Raw genomic sequence first — 24,932 nt, 5'->3', positions numbered from 1 at the left:
TGTTGCTTCCCGCTAGTCTAGAGTAGATTCTATGTGTACACATCCACTCCTAGCTACTGTTTCTGAGCGTGGCGCACTCCTACTGGAGCGTGGCGCTCCGCCACGCTGTCACGTAGTAGCGAGAATCCTGTACCTGTGAACGCTAGCGTCGCAGTCCTACTGGATACTGGATAGCAACTAAGCAGACCAGGTCAAATCAGCAACCGTCCTAACCTAGCTAGATTACCTGGGTACTTTGCACTTTTCTCTAGTTGTACTAGCTAGTAATTGCATATTTGTTAATAATTGCACACAAGGAATAAATTCGCAATGAGTAGTACACAATTGATGTATGCAGTGCATGCAACGTACAGTGTTCTAGAGTAGTCTGTGTAGCAATTTTTTTATATAAAACTAAAAAAATTGTTTAATTAACTGTAAAGAATAGTAATTAGAAATCATTTTACCTGCCGTCCTTGAAGTCAATTTGTGGCGAGAAAACAACGTTCAGCAGACCATGTTCAAACTTTCAACAATTAAACGGTTCATGGTACTGGTCGAAGGTGCGCAAACAGACAGCACTTCGTTTATGTCAAAATCACGGTTGTAACATGTCCATTGACTGCCAAGAATTTACGGCCGACGCCGTAGCCTCCTCAGACCAGTGCGAATTAGCTAAAGCGTCGAAGTCTTGGCGGTTACTGGGTGTTTGAAAAAGTGCACCATTTCACAGCAACGAAATGCGCATGCGCTAACGTGAGCGTGCCCCTTTAACGCACAACAATCTACTGTACTCTAATGTAGCATGGTTATCGTTTGTCACCCGAGAGAGAAGAAAGGGTACCACCCAGGGTCACACCCATAAATTTTACCAACTGTAGGAAATTGGGTTCGCGGATACTGGTCGTACCTAGTATCCTAAGAACAGATACCAGAAGCGTACCAGTAAAAGTTGGACTATCAGCGAGTTTTTCTATCCAACTTAGCAGCCAGGTAACTCATACTAGAACATAAACTTAGATTATATCTGCATGCTTCTGGACGATATCGCCTGTTTGCTAGGTCATATCATTGCTAGGAGTCGTATGCTAACTGACGCCGCTGCCAGATTTCTTAGAATATCTCTACTACTAGTACGGCGTACCAGATTTCCTAGAATATTTAGTTACTGAGGGCGTACCAGATTTCTATTATATAAGGAACTCCTTCAATCCTTCTCAGATAATCAATGCTGCAAATGAAACTGGTGCAGCTGCTAAGGTTGGTGAATCGGAAAAGACAACAGACACGACGACAATGTAACAGCTTCAGGCGGTCTTTTCTACCCTTTAGTGGTGAAACCTATGGCGTATGGTCAACTCACAGCCTGGAAGTCATCAAATTTTATTGCAAAATGATCGTCTTTGCTTAAAATGCATTGAATATTCCTACAAACTTTTGCAGCTCATTGAAAAGTGCTGTTCAAATATCCCGCAAAACGTCAATCCATGCACTAAGACCACTGCACACTAGGGTACGTATACATCAAGTCTCTATAGCAAAAGTTACAAATATTGAAACTCGACATTGAAACGGTGGAAGCACGCTAGAGCAAGTGCAGCTCTTAGTTTCTCTACATTACTTTAAACTAACCGTCAACACGTTGACCGAGTACGCAACAGTTTCTACAACCATTGTTGCGCCAACATCAGACAGTGATTTCGCATGTGGAACAATCTTTTCACGATCATCCAGCGTATTCTCATCTTGCGGTCCTCCTGTACATACACCAATTCCGCTTGCATCCATCTGTACAAACTGCAACGACAGTATAACTAACCAGCAAGCGTTTCCATAGTTGCCAAACTAAAGTTTCGACCAGCGGGAACATTCCTAAAGTTTACATGCGTGATGAGCTGTGCAGCTCCGTAATTGACCAGTTTGACTATAACCTGTTTGAAATAAATGCTAACACATGTCATTTCCACTTAAATCACCAACAACTGATACTTTTAGGCAAGAGGCGTCACTACAAGTGACCGAGGCAGCTATAGACGCATTAGATGAAGACACGGATGAATTAAGAAGCTTCACACCTCGATTTACAGAAAACATCACCTAACATGCAAATCTGTACTGTCTAAAACAGTTCGCAAACTAACAAGTTGTTTAGATTTACCTGATTCCAGTAGGAAGGTGTCCCATACCATACCGATGAATTAAACACTATAGCATCCGGGTTCCATCTACGATCGTTGTTATTAACAAATAGTGGAGCGTAACTAGCCAAGACCACCACATCGCTGTTCCTCTCCATACCTGAATGCACGATAACATACTACTGTCGATTGCGCATGCGCAGACCACAATTACAATCCCTCACTGACCTGTCATCCATGCTGCCTCAGCTACAGCGGCCAGAACATTACCTTTTCCTGCATCACTACAAATAGCAACACATGTAATCTCCTACTACGTTGTCTAGTGACTAAACTCTCTAGGTACCGTGTAGTGGCATATTCTGAGTTAAAAACTTTGGATGATGAACGATCGTAGCTGTCCCACATGTGTACTTTGGTAATGAAGTCTTCTGGTGATGTGTAGCTAAACAATTAATTAAAGAATAAACACAATGCACTGTTATAATTATATCTTTCGCCCATCCATCTGTCCGCCTGTCCTAGAGCTTTATTAGTTCACAATGTACCAACAACGCGCTGCGTCACAACGCATCTCGTGGTTGAGTGTTTGAATGCTTTAGCAAAGCAATTTAGCATTTCAACGTCCTTGCCTGTGATTTACAATGTTTGTAAGCAAGATTTGTGTTGCTACATTTGCTAGCAACGATGCATGTGCTCCGAGCTTCGTCTTGTTCGTAACTTACATGTGATAGTCCCACAAGTCTGTTGGAGCTGACGGGTTGTGATGAGTCAAGTCGCAGTTGGCTATCAGATTCATTTTGGGATATTTGGTCTAATGAAAAGACTATAAATCGCATACGAAATGATTACCGGCTTTCCAACACACACCTTTATTGCCTTATAAAATGCCACATAGTTTCCTACATAGTTTGCCTAAGCACATCCAAATTCAATCAATCAATAATTGTGCAAGTAAACACATCTCACGTGACCACAATTTTCATTTCCTATCGCCATATATGACAAGTTGAATGATTGCTCATGACCCATAGACGCTCGCATAGATCCCCAGTGACTGCATGAACAAAATCAGAACTATAGAATGAGATCGTGATCGCAAAACGACGGTTTACTGCAGACCTCGATGAGGGTCCATTTGCAAACTCAATGCTGTCCAATGCATCCTACCAAATACAACAGTTTAAGGGAACATCGTTCTTTGTCCATTAATCAGTTCTACCGTACCTGCACCCACGGCTCAATCTTTGATGTCGGTACATCCTCTTGAACCGAAATCCCGTTGTTGATTACCCAAATCGGTTGAGCATTCAACATCTCACACATCACCAGATATTCAAAATACCCCAAGCCCTGAAAAAACCAAGTTTACTGAACAAATATTCTCAGGGCAATAGCAAGAAAACGCAATCCTACATCGTCACTCCAATAACCCCAAACTGCATTATCATGTCCGGGTCTCTCCCAATACGGACCAATTGTTTTCTTCCACAGAAAGGCTTTGTCGAGTGTTATACCGTCAATGTAAGTCCCTCTAGCACAAATAGTTCCACTGCTATACGTGGTACATGTACAGAACATGCTAGAAACGATTACCCAGGAAATCGTACGAAAGAAGGCCGCATTGCTTTCAGTGCATCTACAAGATCTTGCCGGAACGGGTAACCGTTTGGTAGATCATCAGGCATCAGCGACACCTCACGACACGACAGAATCAACATACTAACATTGTATAACAAATGCATGTGCTCAGCAAACGTGCATACCACGTCTACAGCAATAGAACCAGCAGAGTGCAAAATAATGCTCAACCTCGCGTTGCTGTCAGTAGCATTAGAAGTCAACTGACAAGAGTAGTTTCTCCAAGATCCTACAAGCAAAAGAATGCACACCAGATTGAAGATGAGTAAACGTTTAAGCAGCTAACCTCCAATGGCACCAAAGTCACTGTAAGAAGCATAAGTTATTGATCCATCAAATGATTGAAGCATGGCAGTAAAGGTAGGAGATGGGCTGGAATCTTAAAACGAACAAGATCACAATCGTGAAAGTACACGAACGCACAAAGACATGCATACCCGCTGTTCTTGCAAAAAAGCGAAGGTTGTATTTCCTTCCTTTTGATACGTTCATGCCCCAGTAACCGAAGTTGACAACACCAGAGCTGCTTTGGGTTACAGAAATTACAGCATAATTCGGATTTGCCTACGTAAACAACGATATTTGAAATTCACTGTTTTCCTCAATATCCAAATAGTAATTAAATTAATTAATAATAATGTCAAAACACTTGATTTAATGGATTCGTATTTTGTACGGTCAATTTGGCAGAACCCACTGTAGACCAACCAGAAGCCTTTAGCACTGCCTGAATAAATTCAAACCTGTTATCCTCCGGATTAATATGCTCAGCAACTACCCTTTCATACATTTGCTTGTTGTACTATAAATGTTGCATGCGGTGCGCTAGGCTTTTCTTTTATGATTGCATCATAACAGGTAGACCATCCATGATCTTGACCACATTGTCCAGTGCAACTACAACATAAGATGAGTCGATAAGAAAACTTGGAAGCAGACGACGAGGCTATACCTGCCATTCATGGCCAAGTAGTATCCACTCAAAGAAGCAGACTCAAATGATGCCATGGTCATGTTATATAGTCCAGGTCTCTGATAGAAGCTTGCACTATCACTGAAAGCCTTCGTGCCATCATCCTTTGCTAACATTATCCTCATATCCTACGCAACAATAGTATAGATAATTATTACACTCATACTTCATGTCTGAAACCTTCGGACTAAGATAGTAGCCTGGATAATTCAAAGACAAAAAACTGATAGTTTCCTCCTGGCCGTCCAAACCTTTCACTAAACCAAACGAGCTATCGCTGCAATCCAGATCATTGTTGATTGGAGTCGCATATCCCTGGTAATCGCAATGTCGAACAAATACTGGATTACTAGCCATCGATAAGACGGGTAGCAGAGAGTGATATTGACTGATGTTAGACGGGATATTATTGATAGAGACAGAAGCCTCAAATGCTCGATTCTGAACCATTTCTGCGTAGATGCCACCTGAGAGAAAGACTCATTAGATCGTTGAACGCATAGACTAAACTAATACCGAGTTCTAACCGTCTCCGGCATGGTTAATCTCTTCAAAGAAAATTCCCCACAACATCGGACTGACGTCCATCACTGGACGTAGCAAATCAATGTTCAATATCTGGTCGTCGCCATGCACCCAGTAGAACGTAGTAATAGCCACAAGGAACGAGCGAAAAGCCATTGTTGTGTAGACCGAGGAGTGAGTACCGTGCAAAGGTGCCAAGCGTGGGCGGACATCACGCGACACCAGTACGCGAGCGGTCTGGCCTCGTGTGCCTTCGGTATCGGCCATATTATCATGTACAGAATGATTCCAAAAAATACATGAAACAAGATTTTCAAACAACTGTATATTCAAAATTATTTTAGTCGACAAAAGCTGGTCGCATGTTGTGTAAAGAATTCATAACAGAATAAAGATGCAAAGCTTCACAAACCCACACAGTAGTACATATGCAGAGGCCAGAGGCGTTCACTTCCTCCTGTCGGTCGGACGTTCGTATGGCAGTCCATCGTGCCGCGCCCATAAGTCTTCAAATTGTCTGGGAAGAATCTCGGCACCTTTCTTACTCGTCAACCCCGTCTGTTCTAAACTGAGCTCACACATCTCCATGTCGTCCTTACCTGAATGTTCAAGGACAATGACGTCACGTGTGTAGTAACATTCATGTATGTTGCGACGCACCTGCAACTAATAGCAAAGGCTTCTTTCCCGGAAGCATATCTATTTGCCGTGCTATCCACTGGCCGTCAAAATGAGCATACCACCAGCCTTTTGGTTGGTCTCTAGGCTGACCAGCCGGCCTAACAAACGGCACACGAAAGTACCGCTGGGGTACTTCTCCGTTATCGAGAGCTGTCGATTGCGCAGTAAAGCCAGAACCACTGGACGTCATGCGAGCTAAGCCACAGTAAATATAGAAATATGACAAAAGATGCACAAGGACCGCTAACAAAGATACCGGCTTCGATGACTGAATCGGGTAGTCTCTGCTGTTCTGTCTCTTCTTGCCCGCTTGGTGTCTTCCGCTTGTTTTTCAGCTTCCATTCCTGGTATACCTTCAAACGACGGTGAAATTCTTCCCGGCAAGATTCGAGCAATTCAATGTCTGCAAAACAACAAAACTGCAGTCACAATCGCGTCAGACTCGTTCTTAAACTCTAGCGGCGTACCGCAAGACATATTGATTGTGTCTCGTAGTTCAGCGTACTTCCATCCACTCAAATCGTACTTGTGAGTTGCCTTCTCCTGTTGCTTTGCCGACACGACCACCGACCTGCAAGTGCATTGTGCATACGATACAAATCGACAAGAAAATAAACCGCACCAGTTAATATGAATTTCATATACCTTCTTAGCGACCGACGCGACAGCCGTGAATCAGGCTCATCCTGAACGGTCTGTGGATCAAAATCTTGCGAAGCTCCGTCTTCCTATAGATTAGTAAAAACATTACAAAGGTGAGAATTCCAAAGCAATCGTCGACAACCTGAGAAAGACGCAGAGCGAGCTCGCGGTCACGTCGCTCCTGCTCAATCATAGCCATTCTGCAAACACACATACGAGCACAACAAATATAACCATCAAATAGATATGTCAACTGAACTTGAAACAACCAACCGTCTAGCTTGATCTTCGCTGTCTATTTGTGCCTATAACACATGAGTTAGGACACGTTTGTAGAGCGAAGTCAAACGCCGGTATACTAGAACTTACCTGCAACTTTTTAGCTGCCTCCTCTTGTTGCTTTATTTGCTGCTCAGCTTGAAGTCGTTTCTGTCTTTCTTCTTCTTGTCGTCGTTTTGCTTCTATTTCTGCCTTCCTGCGTTGTAATCAACAATTTAACAGTATATATACAGTCCAGATTGATGCGCGTCACAATTTTACATCTTGCGTTCTGCCTCTTCTTGCTTCGCGCGCTCTTCCTCGTCTTTCCTTGCCTGTTTCTCTCGCTCCATTTCCTCCCTCATCCGTCGCAAAGCCAAAGCGCTCTCGTCGGCTTTCTGTCTGTGCTCCATGTCTTGAATTCTCGTTAGCAGCTGCTCTAGTTGCCCGGATAAATCAGAATACGCGGCTGCCATTACGGCCAGAGAAAGAGTGCTACTCTAACCGACAGTAAAAAATTAAAGCCATTAGAAAAGTACTGACCCATTTAATTAAAGACGTTCTGTAATGCAAAAACTACAACACCATCAAATCCAAATTTGTTTTCATTAGAAGACTAAATATAAGAACAGCTATTTGATCAAGACTAACTTAGAACGTGTTTCTCCACGCACTAGCATCGAAACTTGTCTACAAGTGGTCTAATTAACTACAAAACGATTTAACAACTGTGACGTGTTTGCACTTAAACTAAACCATTTTTCATTCAACCCTAAACCACTCTTGCTAAATGTGGTCTAAAGGAGGTTAACAAAACTGGCCGGTTCATCTGTGATGACATAGCGCCCACAATAAACAAAACATTTCTCCAGTGTTTGGCGTTGTTTCCTTGGTTACTTGGCATTTGCAGTACCTCAACCTAACTGATTGATTGATTGATTGATTGATTGATTGATTGATTGATTGATATTTTGTTATCACCCTAGCATAATCTAAAGTAGTTCCTCAAAAGCAACCAAATACACAGCTACCCACTACACATTACAATACAACTACAGAAGTTTAGCTCTCTAAACGTATTGTTGATGTCAGGAATCATTTAAAGGATAAGGTGTGTAGATACACGCACAGCGGAAGAAACGCAATAAAGAAGAAGAAACAGGAACCGGCGTATAGCTCACACCACTATACTTTAAATACACTCAACTAAGTTCCTAACTATGAGTAACTAGAATATTTATGTTACCGGCGACCGGTGTTCAGTCATTCGACTTCAGTCAACACAAACTCGACCCATTTCTTCAAATATGGTAACCCCAAAAATAGTTGGTTGCTGACACGTGTCACAACTCCCCTCCAAGTTGAAACTTTGGGGATTCAACTTCAATTCCTAGTCACCGTCGTCACGCGAGCGACTAAAGAAAATCGGCAGCGTTGTTGTCGCGCCCCTTGATTGTCTCAATCCGCATTCTGAATCCTTGAAGATACAAAGCCCAGCGCATCACGCGATCGTTGATATACTTCGTCTTACTCAGATACTGTCGAGGTTGACGGTCTGTCCGAACAGTAAACTTCCATCCGTATAAGTAACGTAGATATTTCCTGACCGCCCATACTACCGCTAAACATTCTCTTTCAATAGTTGAATATTTTCGCTCTGCATTGGTGAGCTTTTTGCTTCCATATACAACTGGGAACAATTTACCTTCATGTTCTTAGAGCAGGACGGCACCGATGCCGACCTCCGATGCGTCTATTCGCAATGCATAAGGCTTGTCATGATCGGGAAGATGTAGCAGGTCTGCTTGTCACCGCATGTTTTAGCGCTGTAGATGCTCTCTCTTGTGATTCTCTCCACTCAATCTTGTTGGGATGTCCCTTTTTAGTAAGATCCGTCAGTGCCACTGCCTCCGCGCTAAAGTTTGGAATGAAATCTCTATAAAACCCCGCAAGACCTATGAAGGCTCGAAGCTCCTTCCTAGTTGTTGGTCGCGGTGCATTGCGTACTTTACGAATGTTCTCTTCGTTTGGTTCGATTACACCTGTACGGATGTGATGGCCAATAAAAGACCCAAAGCCTCAGCTCCAACTAAGCACTTTGACGGTCTTACTGTCAAACCTGCTCTTTGAATTCGCTCCAATAATCCGCCATCGCTCGTTGCTTCTTTTGCGTCGTCCGTGGCTTCGATGATAGCAGAGCATACGGTTTCCAACAATGGTCCTCCTACATCGTCACTAGTTCTTGGTGTCAGCTCTTCACTTCGCACATGAAATTTCTTTAGAAGATTGACATGATATGTCTTGGTAAGCTGACTGATGTTAAGTAGCCTGGACACCTCCTTCATGCAATCTGAAATGAATTGCCTTCCTAAGTAACTCAGTACTTCCTCGGTATTCCCACTCGGCTATAAATGTTGACGAGAGCCTCCGCCACCGTCTTTGTATTGATTTTCTTAAGAGGGATGGCTTCTGAATATCTGGTCGCGTAATCAACTAACGTTAAGATATATGACCGCCATCACTTGGTGGGAGATCGGTCCCACCAGGTCGACTGCCACTCTTTTGAACGGTACGTCTATTATAGGCATGTTTTGTAGCGGTACCCTACCACAAACTCCTCTCTTGTCCGTGCGCTGGCAGATATCACAAGATTTACAGAACTGAGTCACTTCTCTTCAAACTGAAGGCCAATAAAAATGCTAAGTACTCGGTCAATAGTCCTTCTCAATCCCATGTGACCGCCCAAAATAGACTGGTGAGCAAGTTCCATCACTTGACAACATAGCGGCTTCGGAACGACAACCTGTCTCACTGGCTGTCCTCCATTCACTCTCAGGTGGATGTACAACCTGTAGAGGATACCATTCTTGATTTCATACCTTGAATCACTTTGAACGTCCGTCATATATACAGTCTCCGTCATTGGTCTGTATCTTTCAAGTGTACAGTCCTGATTCTGTAGTTCTTTTAATCGTTCTTTGTCAACAGTGAGCAACGAGCTCGCCTCAGGCACCTTCAACTGGGTGGTTGTTTCCTTTGACTTCACTTGGGCCCTTGTCACCACGGAGACTGAGTGGATCTCAGAATCAGATTGATGAGGACTTTTGGCGCTCGGCACATTGCCAATAATAACGTCATAAATGGCGTCTTGAAGGCATAAAGCTTCCACTGCGCCTGATAAATAGGGGTGTCGACTTCTGCACGGGTAATGGGTACCCTCTTGATAGAGTTATCGACCAACTAGATAAAACTATCATGTCCGGTATACTGGTCTTGTCTCACAAATTGCTATTTGACTATTACTGCGCTACATCCGGTATCCCTGAATGCGGTTATCTTAGTACATCTCCAATCCAGCCGTTGGCAATGAGCATGTTTTCAGACGCGACCGTCTTCACAATTCGTGTGTTATTACTCACGAGCACCTTTTCTTTTGTCTCTAGCATCAGTGACCTCATGACATTGAGGTAAGACGTGTTACACTGTGCTTGAAGAACGGTTGGAAGACACAGAAGTCTGGCACTGAGTTCTCTGTCACTTCGTTGGAAGGAATGTTCATCCTTAAACTTATTCTCACCTGCTGCTACTTTGTATGGGGTCTTGGTGTCTCTGTTTGTCCCACGTCGAACAAGCCAACACTTTGCCTCGTGACCCAATTTATCACATACATAACATCGCGCCTTAACTCTGGAGCTCGATGTCCAAACTGCTTGCAGAGGAAGCATTGGATATCAGCTTTCTGGACATCTTCCCGAGATTGGATGTCGTCTACGCTAGATGTTGTGGTAATCGACTACTCCTGATGGCAAGGAAGATTGGTACAACGTAGAGGCAAAGTAGAATTTTCGATTGTGTGCTGTCAGAAATCTCCCTGCAGCCTGCGTCAACTCTTTAAGATCCGGCAACTCTTTTCTCGAAGGTGGATTGCCAAGTCCTTGGGAAACTGCTCTCTTATAAATAGCTCTTTGATTCCAATTGCTGAGTCCTCTGTGTGAGATAATATGATTTCAGTGGTGTAACAAACTGCTCGGGATTTTCATAAAGCTGGACCAGGGGCGACTCTTGTGAAGTCTGTGGCAATATTCGTCAGTCATCAAATCATATCGTTTAAGAGGGCTTCTTTCAGTAAGTCATAATGTACTGCGGCTTCGTCCGGCATTCTGGAGTACATGTGAGAGTCTTTCTCGTCAGCAACGCGCTAAGTGCAGTTGTCCATTCCGACTTGGACCAAAATTTACTCGTCGCAAACCTTTCAAATCGCTGTAAATAACTGTCAATTTCGTCGCTACCGTCCTGAAACGTACGTAATTTAGAAAACTGCCTGTACGCCCTCCGCTTCCGGACTCCGGCTCAATGGCTTGTGCGACTATGGCAGCGGACTCCATCTCTATTCTTTTCATCTCTAATTCACGCTGTGTGCTGCTTCTTCATTCTCCAACTCCATCACCCTCAGTTATCTTTCTCTATGTCTCTCTTCTCGTTTTGTCGACTGCTGCTCAACAACGAAGGATTGTAGTTCCCTACCTTGCAGTCCCATTTCTCACCGAGTTCCACCAAACGCTCCATCTTCTATCTTTCTATCACGTCTCCTCTTCCGCTGAGTTGCCAGCGTTGTTCGTTACTCCTATGCTTCCTTTCCTTTCCCGCCTGAGCCCTCAATGTCACAAGTTATCTAGAGGATAAGGTGAGTAGGTACACGCGCGCAGCGGAAGAAACTCAATGAAGAAGAAAGAGGAACCCGCGTATAGCTCACATCACTATACTATAACAATACACGCAAACTTAGTTCCGAACTATGAGTATCTGGAACATATATGTTACCAGCAACCGTTGTTCGTCATTCGACTTCAGTCAACACAAACTCTGTCCATTTCTTCAAATATGGTACAAAAATAGTTGCTTGCTGACACGTGACATTGGTGAACAGTCTAATCATCTCGACACTTCCATAAAAACCCAATCCTTCTCGAATAAATCACGTTGTCTGATAACCAAACCTCTTTTCACCCCTTTTCTGAAAGCATTATTAATTAGCTTGCCTTCTGAGATGATTTTTAGTATCCCACAAGTGGCAAGCAAATAACAAAATGGGGAAAAGCTGAGATTCCATTATCTTCATCCACACATCGTTGTGACAGTAACCACCGAGCTGAGAAACTACGCCATTTACTGCACCAAAGAAGCCTGGTCTTCTACCGTATATCAATATCCTGATTATAGCTGTCTAAAAATGAGACCAAGATGCCTAAAATCTGTCTTGGGCAATAAGCCATGACCCGAGAGAACAAACTTAGGAATTCCTATACGCGTACTACTCAAGAACGCAGTTGCTACATACACTCTTCTTTGTGATAAAAAGTAGACCATTGTGTCAGGTGCAAACTTTTCACAAACCTTTAGCATCTCTTGCATACCAGCCACACATGAGGGTAGCGTGACCTCTAGAAATCAGGGGCTATGCTTCATGATGCTATGAGACACGTCCGTTTTTACAAACACGCCCACTCTTCTTGGCTTCTAATTGACTGATACAGACTAGAAAATAGGGTGGTATATATGCTATATACAGCTTTGGTCCTCACACAATTATTTACAGTCCACAATATTATAACCACGCCTACAAATGATGGACTATAGCCTGGTCTAGCCCATGCCACACTACGACCATAAGCCACACTGTTGGAGATACCAACGTAATGTTGTCAGCATTAATTAAAAAAACAACCCAACTACAACCTCGCTCCAACTCCACATGATTGCAACTGCTGCAGTAAGTCGTCAATATATAAATTGAAAGACTTGGTGAGAGCATACTTCCTTGCTGTACTTTGTACACCAAAGCTGAGAGACACCTTGTTTTCCCATTTCACTTTCATCTCCTGCATTGAATACCAGTTCGCAAGCACTCGCACCGTGTACACTGGAGAAGCATTTTCTCCCCAAAAGTTTTTGTAATTAAATCAGAGGAAAACAATTAAAACTATACAGAGTTAACAGGAAAATCTCTACTTCAATAAGCACTGGTAGTGAGATGGCAAGTGCAGAAACTATTGTTTTGTGTAGCCAGTCCCTCACGATTCTAGAGCAAGTCACTTCCCAATTGAATAGCAATCAAAACATTCAAGTATTCCAGATATACATTGCAGCACCCGGATAGAGTAAGTAGAAACATTCTTTCACCAAACAAGGTTAGTAGCTCCATTCATTCGCTTTGGCAAATCTACATGTAGTTCAAACTTCCATTAGTAAAACACAACCTTAATAACCCTTTAAAGTTTCACTCTTCACAAATTTTTCCAAAACGTATATAAAGCATTGTCGCTTTATCAGAAGTGATGATAATGATGATGGAATGAGCCGTTGATTTTGACAGATCTCAATCATAGCTTTGTCTGTGCTACAATAGTCCAATACTTGAACCGCATGTCACAACTGTATTTGATGTCTGTCGATTGTCTAGTTTCCTAAGTTGCCTCTTTAGTATTTGAACTGAAAAACGGCCTTTTCAAATTTGCAACTACTAATTTGCATGCAAGTGTACTAAACAACAGCAAATCAAACACAGGTCATCTCTAAATTGGTTAAGTTTACTAAATAAATAAAACTTCAAGCAACTAAGATGTTAAGTATAAAGTGATCAGCTCCATAGGAACTCCTTTATCTGCATAACAATGTGACGTCAGTTGTTTACAGTTGTAAATATCACACAAGAATTTATACACATGTAGACACAAAGGGCGCGTTCGATTTATGGTTCTCGAACTGGAACTGGGTGTGTCTTAGAACTATTAAAACTGACAGAACTAGAGGCTAAATCAAATGCTAATTCTGCTTTCAGAATCGTACTATGCACGAGCATGCGCAGATTTAACGTAATGGCAGCAACCGTTGACAAAGTGGCTATCGTTGCAGCAGTTTAGTTCAGTCTCTGGTCCAGACCATCTGTCACCGCTGCAGGACTACTAAAATAACATCTTCGCTAGATTCCGGGGACAGCAACTGCTCAATTGGGAGGCTAGAAACTCCTAATGGTCTCCAATCCTGACTTAGAATCTCACTTGAAGTCAGGAACAGGTCAATGGTATGATGGTACTGTCAGGTGTAAGTTCTCGCGGAAAAGTCTGGGTAATCAGATGATAATTGGGCGTGGTCATGCCGCAGTTCCAGGTCTAAAGTTCGAACTGTTGGAATCGTTGCGGCAGTTCCAGAACTAGAATTCTAGCAAATCGAACGCAAGCTATTCGTTCACCCCTGTTGATTCTAGTTCCAGAACCGTAAATCAAACGCGCCCAAAGTTCTGGCTACATTCAAGCAAAAATTATGTGATGTTAACAATACTTGATAAAAGACATAATAACATCAATCGAAATTCTAGAAAAATGTAACTTTATACCATGTTCACACTAGAACCAATTTTAGAACTGTGCAAAATTATGTACAATAAAAATCGATGTAGACGCCCTTAAACAAGACTTTATCAAGTATTTTAGTAGAGCAAAGTACTGGCCATCTTGAAAAACATTTATCTACTCCAAATCAGTTCTTAAGTTGCCAGTGTGAATGCGGTGTAGTTCTAACTTTTCTATCTGGTACTTCAACGTTAATTAGAGAAACCTTCTATATAGCCAGGAAAGTAACTCAAATTAGGCAACATCAAATGACAATCCCAACACATAATGAATAATGGTACCAAACTCCACAATCCTACCTTAGTTCTGGCACATTCTTTGTCAATGGCTTTGCTCAATTCCACTATTTGATCAGTAGTTCTCTTCTGGTCGCCCTTCAACTGCCCCACTACAGTCAATCAAACCAAAGTAACAACAGCCACATCAATAAAAACTAACTACTCACCAGATCGAGTCACAGCATCCAAGCGAGCCTTCAGAGTATGCAAATTACGTAACGCTTCAAATCTACACTCCAAAGTCAGTAGATATAATCTCATTCCCACATACATAAACTATGTCGTTCACCTCGGTTGATATGTTTTCTTTGCCAAGTAGCCTCTCACATTCTTCTGGATAACAACTCGATACCTTCCACGATATTGTATTTTTTGCATCACTTCAACACACAACAGAAACATACATAACAAGAAATGACAAGTGCTACTTGAAACTTACATTTTATGCAGGCTAAAACAGCATACTGAGCTTGTCTCCATCGAGCTCGAACAAGCCATTTGCTGGTCTTACCCGCCAGTGCTACAACACGTTTTTGGTCAGACTGTAGTACTTGATCAATCTCTGCAAACTACAATTTCAAATCCAACATCAATACAAAATAAATTGTAATACGAAAAACACAACAAAGCACCTTACCATGTCTCCAAGTGCAAACCATATATGACCATACAAAAGCCTCTATAAGTAAAGGCCTAAAAAGAACTAAATGAATACCAAATTGGACCCAAATTTGTGAAACACCCATGGCTATTATAGTCAAGTAAGTCAAGTAAGAGATAGAGGCTGCGTGAGACTACACTTCAACCAATACTGTGTTCAAACTGGCAACGTCAAAATCAAGCCAGAACAGATAAATTTTCTTCAAGATTGCTACTACTTTACTCTACTAAATATACTTAATAATGGACTCATTTTGATGCCAACTTTGGCCCATCAATTTCTAGTATACCTGGCACAGTTCAGAAGTCTCAAGCATAAACATGGTCTAAGCCACTTTTATCAAAGACAGTCTATCATCTGTGGATCACTTTGATTTTGATTTTGGTAAAATGTCGTTTTTGAACGAGGCAGTCAATTACTACAATAATCAATATTTGATGGTTTTAGCAACAAAAGCTTTATTTATATGGGCACAAATGGCTTTCTCTGATTTGATGCTGAGGGCTTCTATATGGTCATTTATGGTAATAGCTGTATGTCAAGATGCCAAAACACAACTAATGTGTGTCTAAACAATTTCACACTGTCAATTGCCTGATACAAATTGATAAATTTGATAATCAACCAGTGACAACACTGTTTCACCTTTCCAGGTCTGAAGAATACTTTTGTCTTGCCAAACCTGTAGTCACTTTCATGCATTCCAATGGATCGAAACAATGCCTACACACACATGAAACAATAATCAATAATCTCGTGCATTACCATGCCTATATAATTGACTCACATCACAGAATGAGTGAGCATTGGCTTGGTACGACATGTGCTTCTGGTACCTATCACACACAGAAGTCACCTTTATAAGTATGATGCTAACTTAATTATCGAAATTGTGTGATTAACATTTTATGAAGCATTTCATAAGATGTTCTGGATGGATACCCATCATCCATCAAGTTCAACACAGCAACCATTCCTAACAATAGCACAATGATGTCATTTGCATCCATCAACTGATTTTATACAGTAGTCATGTGACCTGCACAGTGAAGTTGACTCAATATTTCAGCTCCCATAAACTGATGTGCAGCATTTTTCAAGTTTGGTTTTAGGCATCTAACAAAGCTGGCACCTGTCATTCTCAACTTCTCAAGAAGCACTGCAAGTTGTGACTATTTAAAAGAACACATTAAATAAATTGCAAATGTCGAGCATAATAAATCCAAGTTAAATGGTGGTAAGTTAATAACATCTTCAAGGCAATACTACTCATTCGTCTCCAGTAAATTGTTGTTTCTTTAGTCTGAACAACAAGACCAAGTAAAAATGTTGCAGCAAGAGAGCAGACACATGAATGCCCACATTGCAATCGCAAATTCTGGAGCAGCGGCATCGCGTAATAGGGGCTAGAGGGGGCTAAAGCCCCACCCCTTTTGGGGGGCGTTTTCAAAATTTTTAATATCAAAGACCAGAGCTGAAGTCTCAGCAGCAAGTCAGCCCCACCACTTTTTGCACCCACGCGACGCCGCTGCCCAGAGTCTGGATTGGCTACTACAGCCCCAACCACATCTGTTTCTTCCGCAATCGTATTTTCTGGGTCTGGATGGGCCTCTACAGCCATCTTTGAAACCAGAGTATAAACAGCAACAACCAGTAACAGTTATGCTCATCTTGCATGCAAACAGATAAACATTACCACTGATTTAGTTCAGTACTCTCACTGTATATATCTGTCTGTCTGACTAGCCATCTACACTGATTTCATTGTCATCTGTCCATCTGCTTACAGTTCCTTTCATAGCCATCTATCTGCCATTGTTCCTTCCCTTTACAACCAGTTAGGGCACATCATCATCTGACTGCATCCCCACCTTACAGTCCATCTGTCCCTTCTACATTAATTGAGCCATCATAAAGTCAACCATTTAATCTGCTGTCTTTCTATTAGAACACTCATATGTCTAACATTCACGCATCTTTGGTCTTACCCTAAATTTACTGGCAATACTATCTAATGCCAACTTCTTTGAACTTCCTTGTGATTTCCTGCTACCGATTGGACTAGTTGAACCAGGTTGTTGTCGAAACAAACTCTTTACAAATGCATCTTGACTTTCTAGCATCAGCATCTCCAGACTCTCGTGCAAAGCATCATTGTTTTTGTCAATAAATCCTTTCTACCAACACAACAATAGCAAAGGGTAAGAACACATTTTAGAAATTATCTAATCAACACAAATCAACTGTTTGATAGCACACTGCTCCAGCAAAGTGTCGAATGAGAAAACCTTCACCATCTCGTATGCTCCTATGAGAAGCCAGCTTCGACTGTCGAGGTACCTGAACCATAAACTCAAGTAAACAATGCCTAAATTTAATGAAGAAATTGACAAGATTATTCACATCAAGTCTGAAGTGGCCTTTGCGCTTATTGTGAACATTCTCACAAAAGTGCAAATCACTTGATTGTGGAAGCTTGCTCTCCTCATCCAGCAGATCAATAATCCCAATTGATTTTGCTTCAATTAATTCTACCAACCAAAGAAACAATAAACAGTCACCTTAGTAGACAGTTTCACTGATGCACACTTTTGTTTAATAACCAAAGTAAGACATCTATCAAATGATAAAAAAGCTGCTTCATTCCATATTCGTCTCAGGAGAATATCAATCATCTGGGTGTTGTTTTGGATATGCTGGGATCAGGTGGCAGTTGATGTCAGGAAACAGAATTCTTGGTGCTGTAGATATTCAACTATTTCCTATTTTATCTTTGGTAGCCAGCTGCGGAACTTGGAGAAATCTTCAACTGCTAATACAGTTGACGCCATACCCAGGAAAGGGATTCGATGGGAACTTGGTCTTCGATGGAGAGACTCACTTTGTGAGTGTTTAGGTAATTGGATGACCAATGCGTCAGTGAGGATTCGAACAGTACAAGCTTTATCTTTGAAACAGTCACTGGACTCTAGTAATAATTTAGTGAGAGTACTATCGCGGATATTGTATAAAGATAAGTTGCCATTTGCAGATGTGAATACTAATTTTTTGCTATCTTGCTGAAGGAATTGCATTCTCTGTTATAAATTAGCTATCTGTTTGTTTTTGAGATGTGTATGTGTATATGTGTGTTTGACTGTGTATTATATGTATATAAGTATTCTCGCATGTGTGAGAGGCTGTACATATTGGTACAAAGTGCAATGTATTGTTATTATTATTATTATTCCCAAAGAGCTCGTTGCCTGGTTTACACACACACGCACACACACACACACACACACACACACACACACACACACACACACACATGCACGTGCAAACACACACACACACACACACACACACACACACACACACACACATGCATGCACACACATACACACACACACACACACACACACACACACACACACACACACACATGCACGTGCAAACAAACACACACACACACACACACACACACACACACATGCACGTGCAAACAAACACACACACACACACACACACACACACACACACACACATGCACGTGCAAACAAACACACACACACACACACACACACACACACACACACACATGCATGCACACACATACACACACACACACACACACACACACACACACACACACACATGCATGCACACACTCACACACACACACACACACACACACACACACACACACACACACATGTACACACACATATGTGCATGCACACGCACACACATGTACACACATACATGCACGCACGTACACACATACATGCACGTACGCGTGCACACACACACACACACACACACACACACACACACACACACACCATAGCCTATATGGCTGTCTGGTACCTATGCAGTCTCTGTTATCAATGAAAGACACTACTTCCACATTTAGCCCCTCTTCTTCATACAGTGCTTGCTCCTAGCCAGCCAAAACAATTACATGTTAGTGCACACACTCACACTATCAATGCTCCATCTCACCTGCTTGAGAACACGATCATTAAAGAATTGCTGCAGTTTCTCATTGCAGTAATTAATACAAAACTGCTCATAGCTGTTCACTTGATAATACTCTAAAAGTAAACGGCAACAAAATAAACAGTCCACCACTTAATCACAACTGATACAAGCTACTGATAAGCTATACCAAATCCGGCAATGTCCAATACTCCAATGTAGTACGATGACTTGTCAAATGCAAAGCCATCATTTACTCGCTGAACAATATGGCTAAACAGTCGAACATACATAGCCTTGGCAAGTGCATCACATGCCGATGCTGCCTCACTCTTCTTCAGAGGAATCCTAAAACACACAACAAGCTAACATTATTAGTCATTTGTTGACCAAAATAACAATGTACTTGTAGACTGTTCCCTTAGCTCCAGACTTTGTAGTTGTCATAACTCGGCTTGTCAGACTTTCCTGAAGATCATCTGGCTGTAATCCAAGTAAACCAGAAACTCCTCTCAACGTAGAATAAGATTTTGCAGCCACAACACTACCACCTACACTCAACCAAGATATACAAAAAAACTAACAATGCAAGTCAAATAGTATTTGTTCCAACCCTTTGAGTCTCCACTGTCTTCAAATTTAATGTTCCCCAAGTGCAACACAGCTGCTACAACTTGATACAAGTTCATCCTCTCGGCACCATCAATACCCAACTTGCTCATTGCACTCTCAACAACTGCAAACTCTGCCTTATCATTGCTCAGGTGATCACCCTTCAAGCTTCCACCATTTAAATACTAAAAAGACACAACGATACCATAGAAACAGATATGCAAGTCAAAACTGTGTACGATAATTACTGCATAGTCTTTAGAATCTGTTAATCCTAAAGCATGTTTTGTGTCTGCTGACGCTCCAGCAAAAAGGCGATAAAAGATATGATAATTCCGTTCTTCTGGTGTTTGTTTGCATACACGAGACTTTTCTAACAGATAGTGTGAGACAAAACCGCCAACAACTTTTGCCTACAAAGATATGTAATGTCATCAAATGTGTTTTGTACAAGTACTGTCAGTACAATACCTCCTCATCGTAGTGTACTTCTACAAACTTGCCAAACCGACTGCTATTGTGGTTTCTCACTGTTCTAGCATTGCCAAATGCTTCAAGCAAAGGATTAGCTACAAAAACAGACATGCAAACATTTACACATTATTGTAACACATGTGAACTCCAAGCATAATACTGATATTATGATTGACATTTGAGTAGTGCACATCATACATGTATGTAAAAAAATGAAAGAGTCTGTGTCCTAACAATCATTCTAGATATTCAGCAATTTGTTTGATCTGTGAAAAAAATTTAAAAGCAAGAAGATACTAACATTTCTTGTAGAAATGTTGTGAAAGTCAATGCAGCTAAATTAATACATCAATGGCAAATCTAAATGGACGCACACTCCATTGCCTGTTTTCTCCCACACTGAATAATCTTTGCACAACTTAACAAACCATCATAGCTGAAACAGTTTGTCTCTATGAGATCACAAGAACATTACCAGAACCACAAAACAGCTTGTAGCATAGACTATCGATCTGCTAACCCAAATTTGGCATGATGTACAAAAAATGAGATGCAGCTGTACCTCTTGCAAGATGTTATGTCTACACTAGCTGTTGACATCAACAAAACCAAGACGACTTCAAAGCTCTTCTTGCCTCACACAAGCTTCAATCTCATGCAGTCATAATCGACATCTAACGTAGCGTTATAAGGTCATGTTGCAACAGAAACTGGATGAGAATGTACTCAACATTGATCGTCAAAAGCAACAGCAGACAGTCCATAGTGAGCGATATCTGGAAGGGCTCAGTGGAGCTGACGTCATCAAAACAAGATGAGTCGTCTTTCTTGTTTAGGTAATGATCTCATGTGTTTTGCAGCATCAAGTATTTCACAACCACCTTGTCTGTTTGCATTCAGTCTCCACTGTGACACGAGTTCATAACAGTAACTCAGACGTCGATCATGACTGCATGAGATCAAAGCCTATCAATGTTCCAGTGGTCGCATTTGGCTGCTGTAGACATGCAGATTTCACAAACAGCAAAGACTCTAGCTGTAGTTGTTTAGTTGTTCTCTACTAAAGAAGAGAAGATAATTAAGATAGGATTGCACTGCGTGCATACCAATCTGGTCTTTAGTAAAGTATTTAAGAAACCAAATCTGGTATTTAGTTAGCCGATTTTTGGCTAGTTGGCAACACAGCAACTTCAAAGACTGTTCCCAGACCCTTTCTTGCTCAGAAGTATGAAGTGGCGGAAACGGGCTGGCTATGTGAGAGTACGCGCAGTTGTCCAGCCCTCCACATTGCGTTAACTTCTGCATTTCATGCAATACATGCACTTTCAAATAAATTTTACCACATCCGTCAATTTGCTTGTTGCTGTGCTTTCCACTGAAGCTAGTGCAACAGTGTTTGATACAGTGTAAAATACAAAGCTATCCAATAAGATGTAAGAGTTATCTATTGTTCAACTGCTTTCTACTAAGATTTTAGTACAGTCGAGTGTCATTTATCTGACCTCCTTGGGACCGAACCCCTGTTGGATATGTTGGATAACTGAAGCTGTTACGAACTCAACTACTGTTCATATTATAGGCATTTTTTTCACATTAGGTATAGTGAATGTACATGTGAATTTAAATGAACCAAATGCCTTATTGATCTAAGAGATAAAACTATACTTTTCATGATTGATTGTAAATTTATATACCAAATAATATGCAGAATGTGTCATCTGTCATATCATGTCGTATCATCTGTCATACCACCCACGTGGCAAACTTGAACGGGTGTATCAGATAAATGAACGTTGAATAAGTCACATGCGACTGTAATGCATTTGAGACTTTGCAGATTTGGGTGATTCTAAAAAAAACTTCCTATCTAAATGCAGCTAAATTGTAACCGACATTTACCATTGCAAACCTCTAATTTGCAGATTCAAAACAATAGAGCAATACTGTAGATGGTCAGAAGCCACAAACTGTTGACTTCATGCAGCCCTGGGTGTATTTTAGTATTTTAAAGTAAACATTATAGTTTAAAGTAAGCATCAATCTGTGCTAAGAGCTTGTTAGTTAATTGGGTACAAATAGTTGCACAAACTTTCACAAGATATCACAAATATAAGCCTCAATTGTTTAATTAATTACACTAGAGCATTAAAACGGTTTCAAGTCGCTTTCTTCTAAATCAGTTCAAGTTAGTGTAAGCACTGTAGTAAGGATTCCCAAACAGTTTGAAACCAGTTCAATTGCAACTAAACCTTCACAGAAGATGGTTTGAAACCACTTTGAATGGGCATTAGCTAAAGTGTAAACGCCTATGTGACTTGAAACCATGTAACTAAGTACCACCGGCACCAATAACACCTACCCTAGTGCATGCTACTGAGCCATGGCAAGAGGAATTACTTGGTCAGCTGACAATGTGAGAAGGCTTAATTCAAGCTGGAATAACAAGAAGATACAAGAACAACTGGACAGTGCTGTTAGAAACAAAACCGTGTCTCAGAAATATCTTCAATATGATTGACAAGGGACATACAAGAGACCGGAAGCAGTGCAGACAATAATCGAAAAGCTCGAAGTATCCTTTAAAGGGGTAAACGATCACAACCGTTGCTATGATGCAAATGGCTCATAAACTAGCCTACACACTGTTAGCGCAAGTTAATATTCCTATCTAAATTTAATATAAACCATAGTGTGCAGAAACCAGTTTAATGCAAAAGTGTAACCGAAGTACTTAAGATTTTCAATATGGTTTGATGTGGGGGCTTAGTCGAATTGGTTCTAGTGTAAAAGAGGTTTTAGTTTCCAAACTAATGAAAGCACTCTCGTCCTTAAATTAAGTTATATTCAACAACACCTCATCTTTACCTAGCCCCTATAATTGCACCCCAAAGGTTTGACAGTTAAGTGGCTTCATTAAATTTCTTACAAATATTATTTTCATAACGTCACTAATCCAGAATGAACATTGTCCACATGTCGTTGTCTTAGTCATGCAGGACAATGTCCAATGTCCAACTGTTATGTTCCACTCGGCATTCATGCACACACACACACACACACACACACACACACACACACACACCACACCACACACACACCACACACACACACACACACACACACACACACACACACACACACACACACACACACACACACTACATTTCTATAACATACCCTCATTCAGTCGTTGTTCAATGCTTCCTGCGCCTGTTCCCCAAGCATCAGTTAGAAACCGAATGATATACTTAGTTGACTCTGTTTTTCCTGCTCCACTTTCACCACTAACAACAATTGAATGACTCTGCTTCAACAATTTCATATCTCTGTAAGCTTTGTCAGCTATAAATCAACATCAGATGTTAAATCAATGTTATATAAAATGTATTGTGCTGTTGTTGTAAACCAATTGCAAATATGTGAGGTGGTAAAACTCCAAGTGACTGTCCTTTGTATCTTTGCACTTGACTGCTTGAATACAGCTGCCTAATTTCATGGTAGGGATTCACAGCCAGTAAGATATTTGCTGTATATGTCTACAAAATATTGATTGAATCATTGCTGTAAACAGTAAGCAGAACACACGTGCGCACGACACACACACACACACACACACACACACACACACACACACACACACACACACAGAGCAAATGATACAGGATGGGGCACCTGGGGCACGTGCCCCCCCCCCCCCCCCCGACAGTGTAATACTATAGACTTGAGTTAAAAGACTGCAATTTGACTCTTTGCATACCTAAATGCAATTGCTCTACTTCAGTGGTAGAAGGGTCTTAGGTATATGTACTGAATACCATGTTCTGGTCTGTGAGGAACTAACTGGGAGAGCTAACTCAGTGAGGGAGAGGTGACGACCTACCCAGATGAGTGTAGCCACTGCATGACATCGTCTGGTCTGTGAGGGATCATCCCGGTACAGGTTACTGAGGTAACTATCCAGGTGCCTCCAGCAAAGGTGCCCCTGTATCCGCCCCTGACACACACACACACACACACACACACACACACACACACACACACACACACACACACACACTTTCAAAACTTGTGTAGTTAGCGCCATTCACTCAAAAAGCATGTTAGCTACATTAAATACAAAACGTTCTACGTTGTGCTAACTGCTAATTAAGCAACATAAATTACAATATTGAGCAACCCCAATACAATTAAACACTTTAATAATTAGCTATTTTAATCTTACGTAAATAAGATCTTTCTCGTAACGCGCGCGGACGTTGTTCAGCAGTGTGGCTTCGTTCAGGTACATGAGTCCGCCTATAGACGCAGTCAAAACATACATTACCATTCGAACAGCTGCAGGTGCCATCCACTTGTCAAGCACACGTGCAAACATCACATAAACTCAGCTACACACAATTGTCCTCAACAGCCTTCACCGACTCTTCAATAGCGGGAAAGACACGGTCATAGGACGCAGTGATAGGCTAGAAGTCAACGACAACTGTCGCTATGACACACTAGATTGATAGAGTTGTGAATGACGAACCTCGCCCCTCTCTGTCGGTTTGACCGTCAAAGTGTCGGTCCCCAAGTCTATTATTGTGCCGAGTACAAAGCCGTGAAGGGGATGCGGAGCCCATACTCGTCTGCCCCCATCCATTTTCTGAACAAGGTGACACGCCCTACCGTGAGGAAGGCGTTGCCGGTGGTTAAGATCAA

General features: G+C 41.5%; 2 protein-coding genes across 2 annotated transcripts; both read right to left on the bottom strand.

The window, feature by feature from the left end:
* Positions 1–1,351: 1,351 nt before the first annotated feature.
* On the bottom strand, positions 1,352–5,523 carry LOC134187462 (uncharacterized). The gene is made up of 21 exons (XM_062655577.1): positions 5,259–5,523; positions 4,912–5,198; positions 4,711–4,859; positions 4,547–4,655; positions 4,408–4,485; positions 4,196–4,322; positions 4,045–4,137; positions 3,884–3,987; positions 3,714–3,814; positions 3,534–3,651; positions 3,345–3,470; positions 3,240–3,283; positions 3,087–3,174; positions 2,988–3,032; positions 2,843–2,931; positions 2,464–2,562; positions 2,346–2,401; positions 2,138–2,277; positions 1,969–2,076; positions 1,799–1,910; positions 1,352–1,736 (listed from the first exon to the last, which is right to left on the bottom strand). Exons 1-21 carry the CDS (start codon positions 5,521–5,523, stop codon positions 1,597–1,599), a joined length of 2,478 nt encoding a protein of 825 aa, XP_062511561.1. The 3' UTR covers positions 1,352–1,596.
* A 43-nt stretch (positions 5,524–5,566) lies between these two features.
* On the bottom strand, positions 5,567–24,889 carry LOC134187461 (unconventional myosin-VI-like). Its single transcript, XM_062655576.1, has 32 exons — positions 24,760–24,889; positions 24,628–24,697; positions 24,454–24,527; positions 23,638–23,767; positions 23,409–23,573; positions 20,229–20,326; positions 20,006–20,170; positions 19,759–19,942; positions 19,552–19,696; positions 19,336–19,493; positions 19,170–19,261; positions 19,035–19,107; positions 17,589–17,716; positions 17,430–17,525; positions 17,174–17,362; positions 16,225–16,357; positions 16,089–16,161; positions 15,973–16,021; positions 15,831–15,908; positions 14,964–15,093; positions 14,814–14,904; positions 14,692–14,753; positions 14,546–14,634; positions 7,120–7,337; positions 6,949–7,054; positions 6,853–6,884; positions 6,722–6,779; positions 6,583–6,665; positions 6,405–6,508; positions 6,194–6,340; positions 5,917–6,132; positions 5,567–5,855 (listed from the first exon to the last, which is right to left on the bottom strand). The coding sequence occupies exons 1-32, from the start codon at positions 24,871–24,873 to the stop codon at positions 5,704–5,706; spliced, it is 3,702 nt and encodes a 1,233-aa protein (XP_062511560.1). The 5' UTR covers positions 24,874–24,889; the 3' UTR covers positions 5,567–5,703.
* Between the last annotated feature and the right edge of the window lie 43 nt (positions 24,890–24,932).

The sequence above is a fragment of the Corticium candelabrum genome, chromosome 11 (genome assembly GCF_963422355.1).
Source record: "Corticium candelabrum chromosome 11, ooCorCand1.1, whole genome shotgun sequence".
Taxonomy (NCBI): domain Eukaryota; kingdom Metazoa; phylum Porifera; class Homoscleromorpha; order Homosclerophorida; family Plakinidae; genus Corticium; species Corticium candelabrum.
The sequence above is the reverse complement of the archived record's forward strand: the minus strand, read 5'-3'. Positions and strand labels throughout refer to the sequence as shown.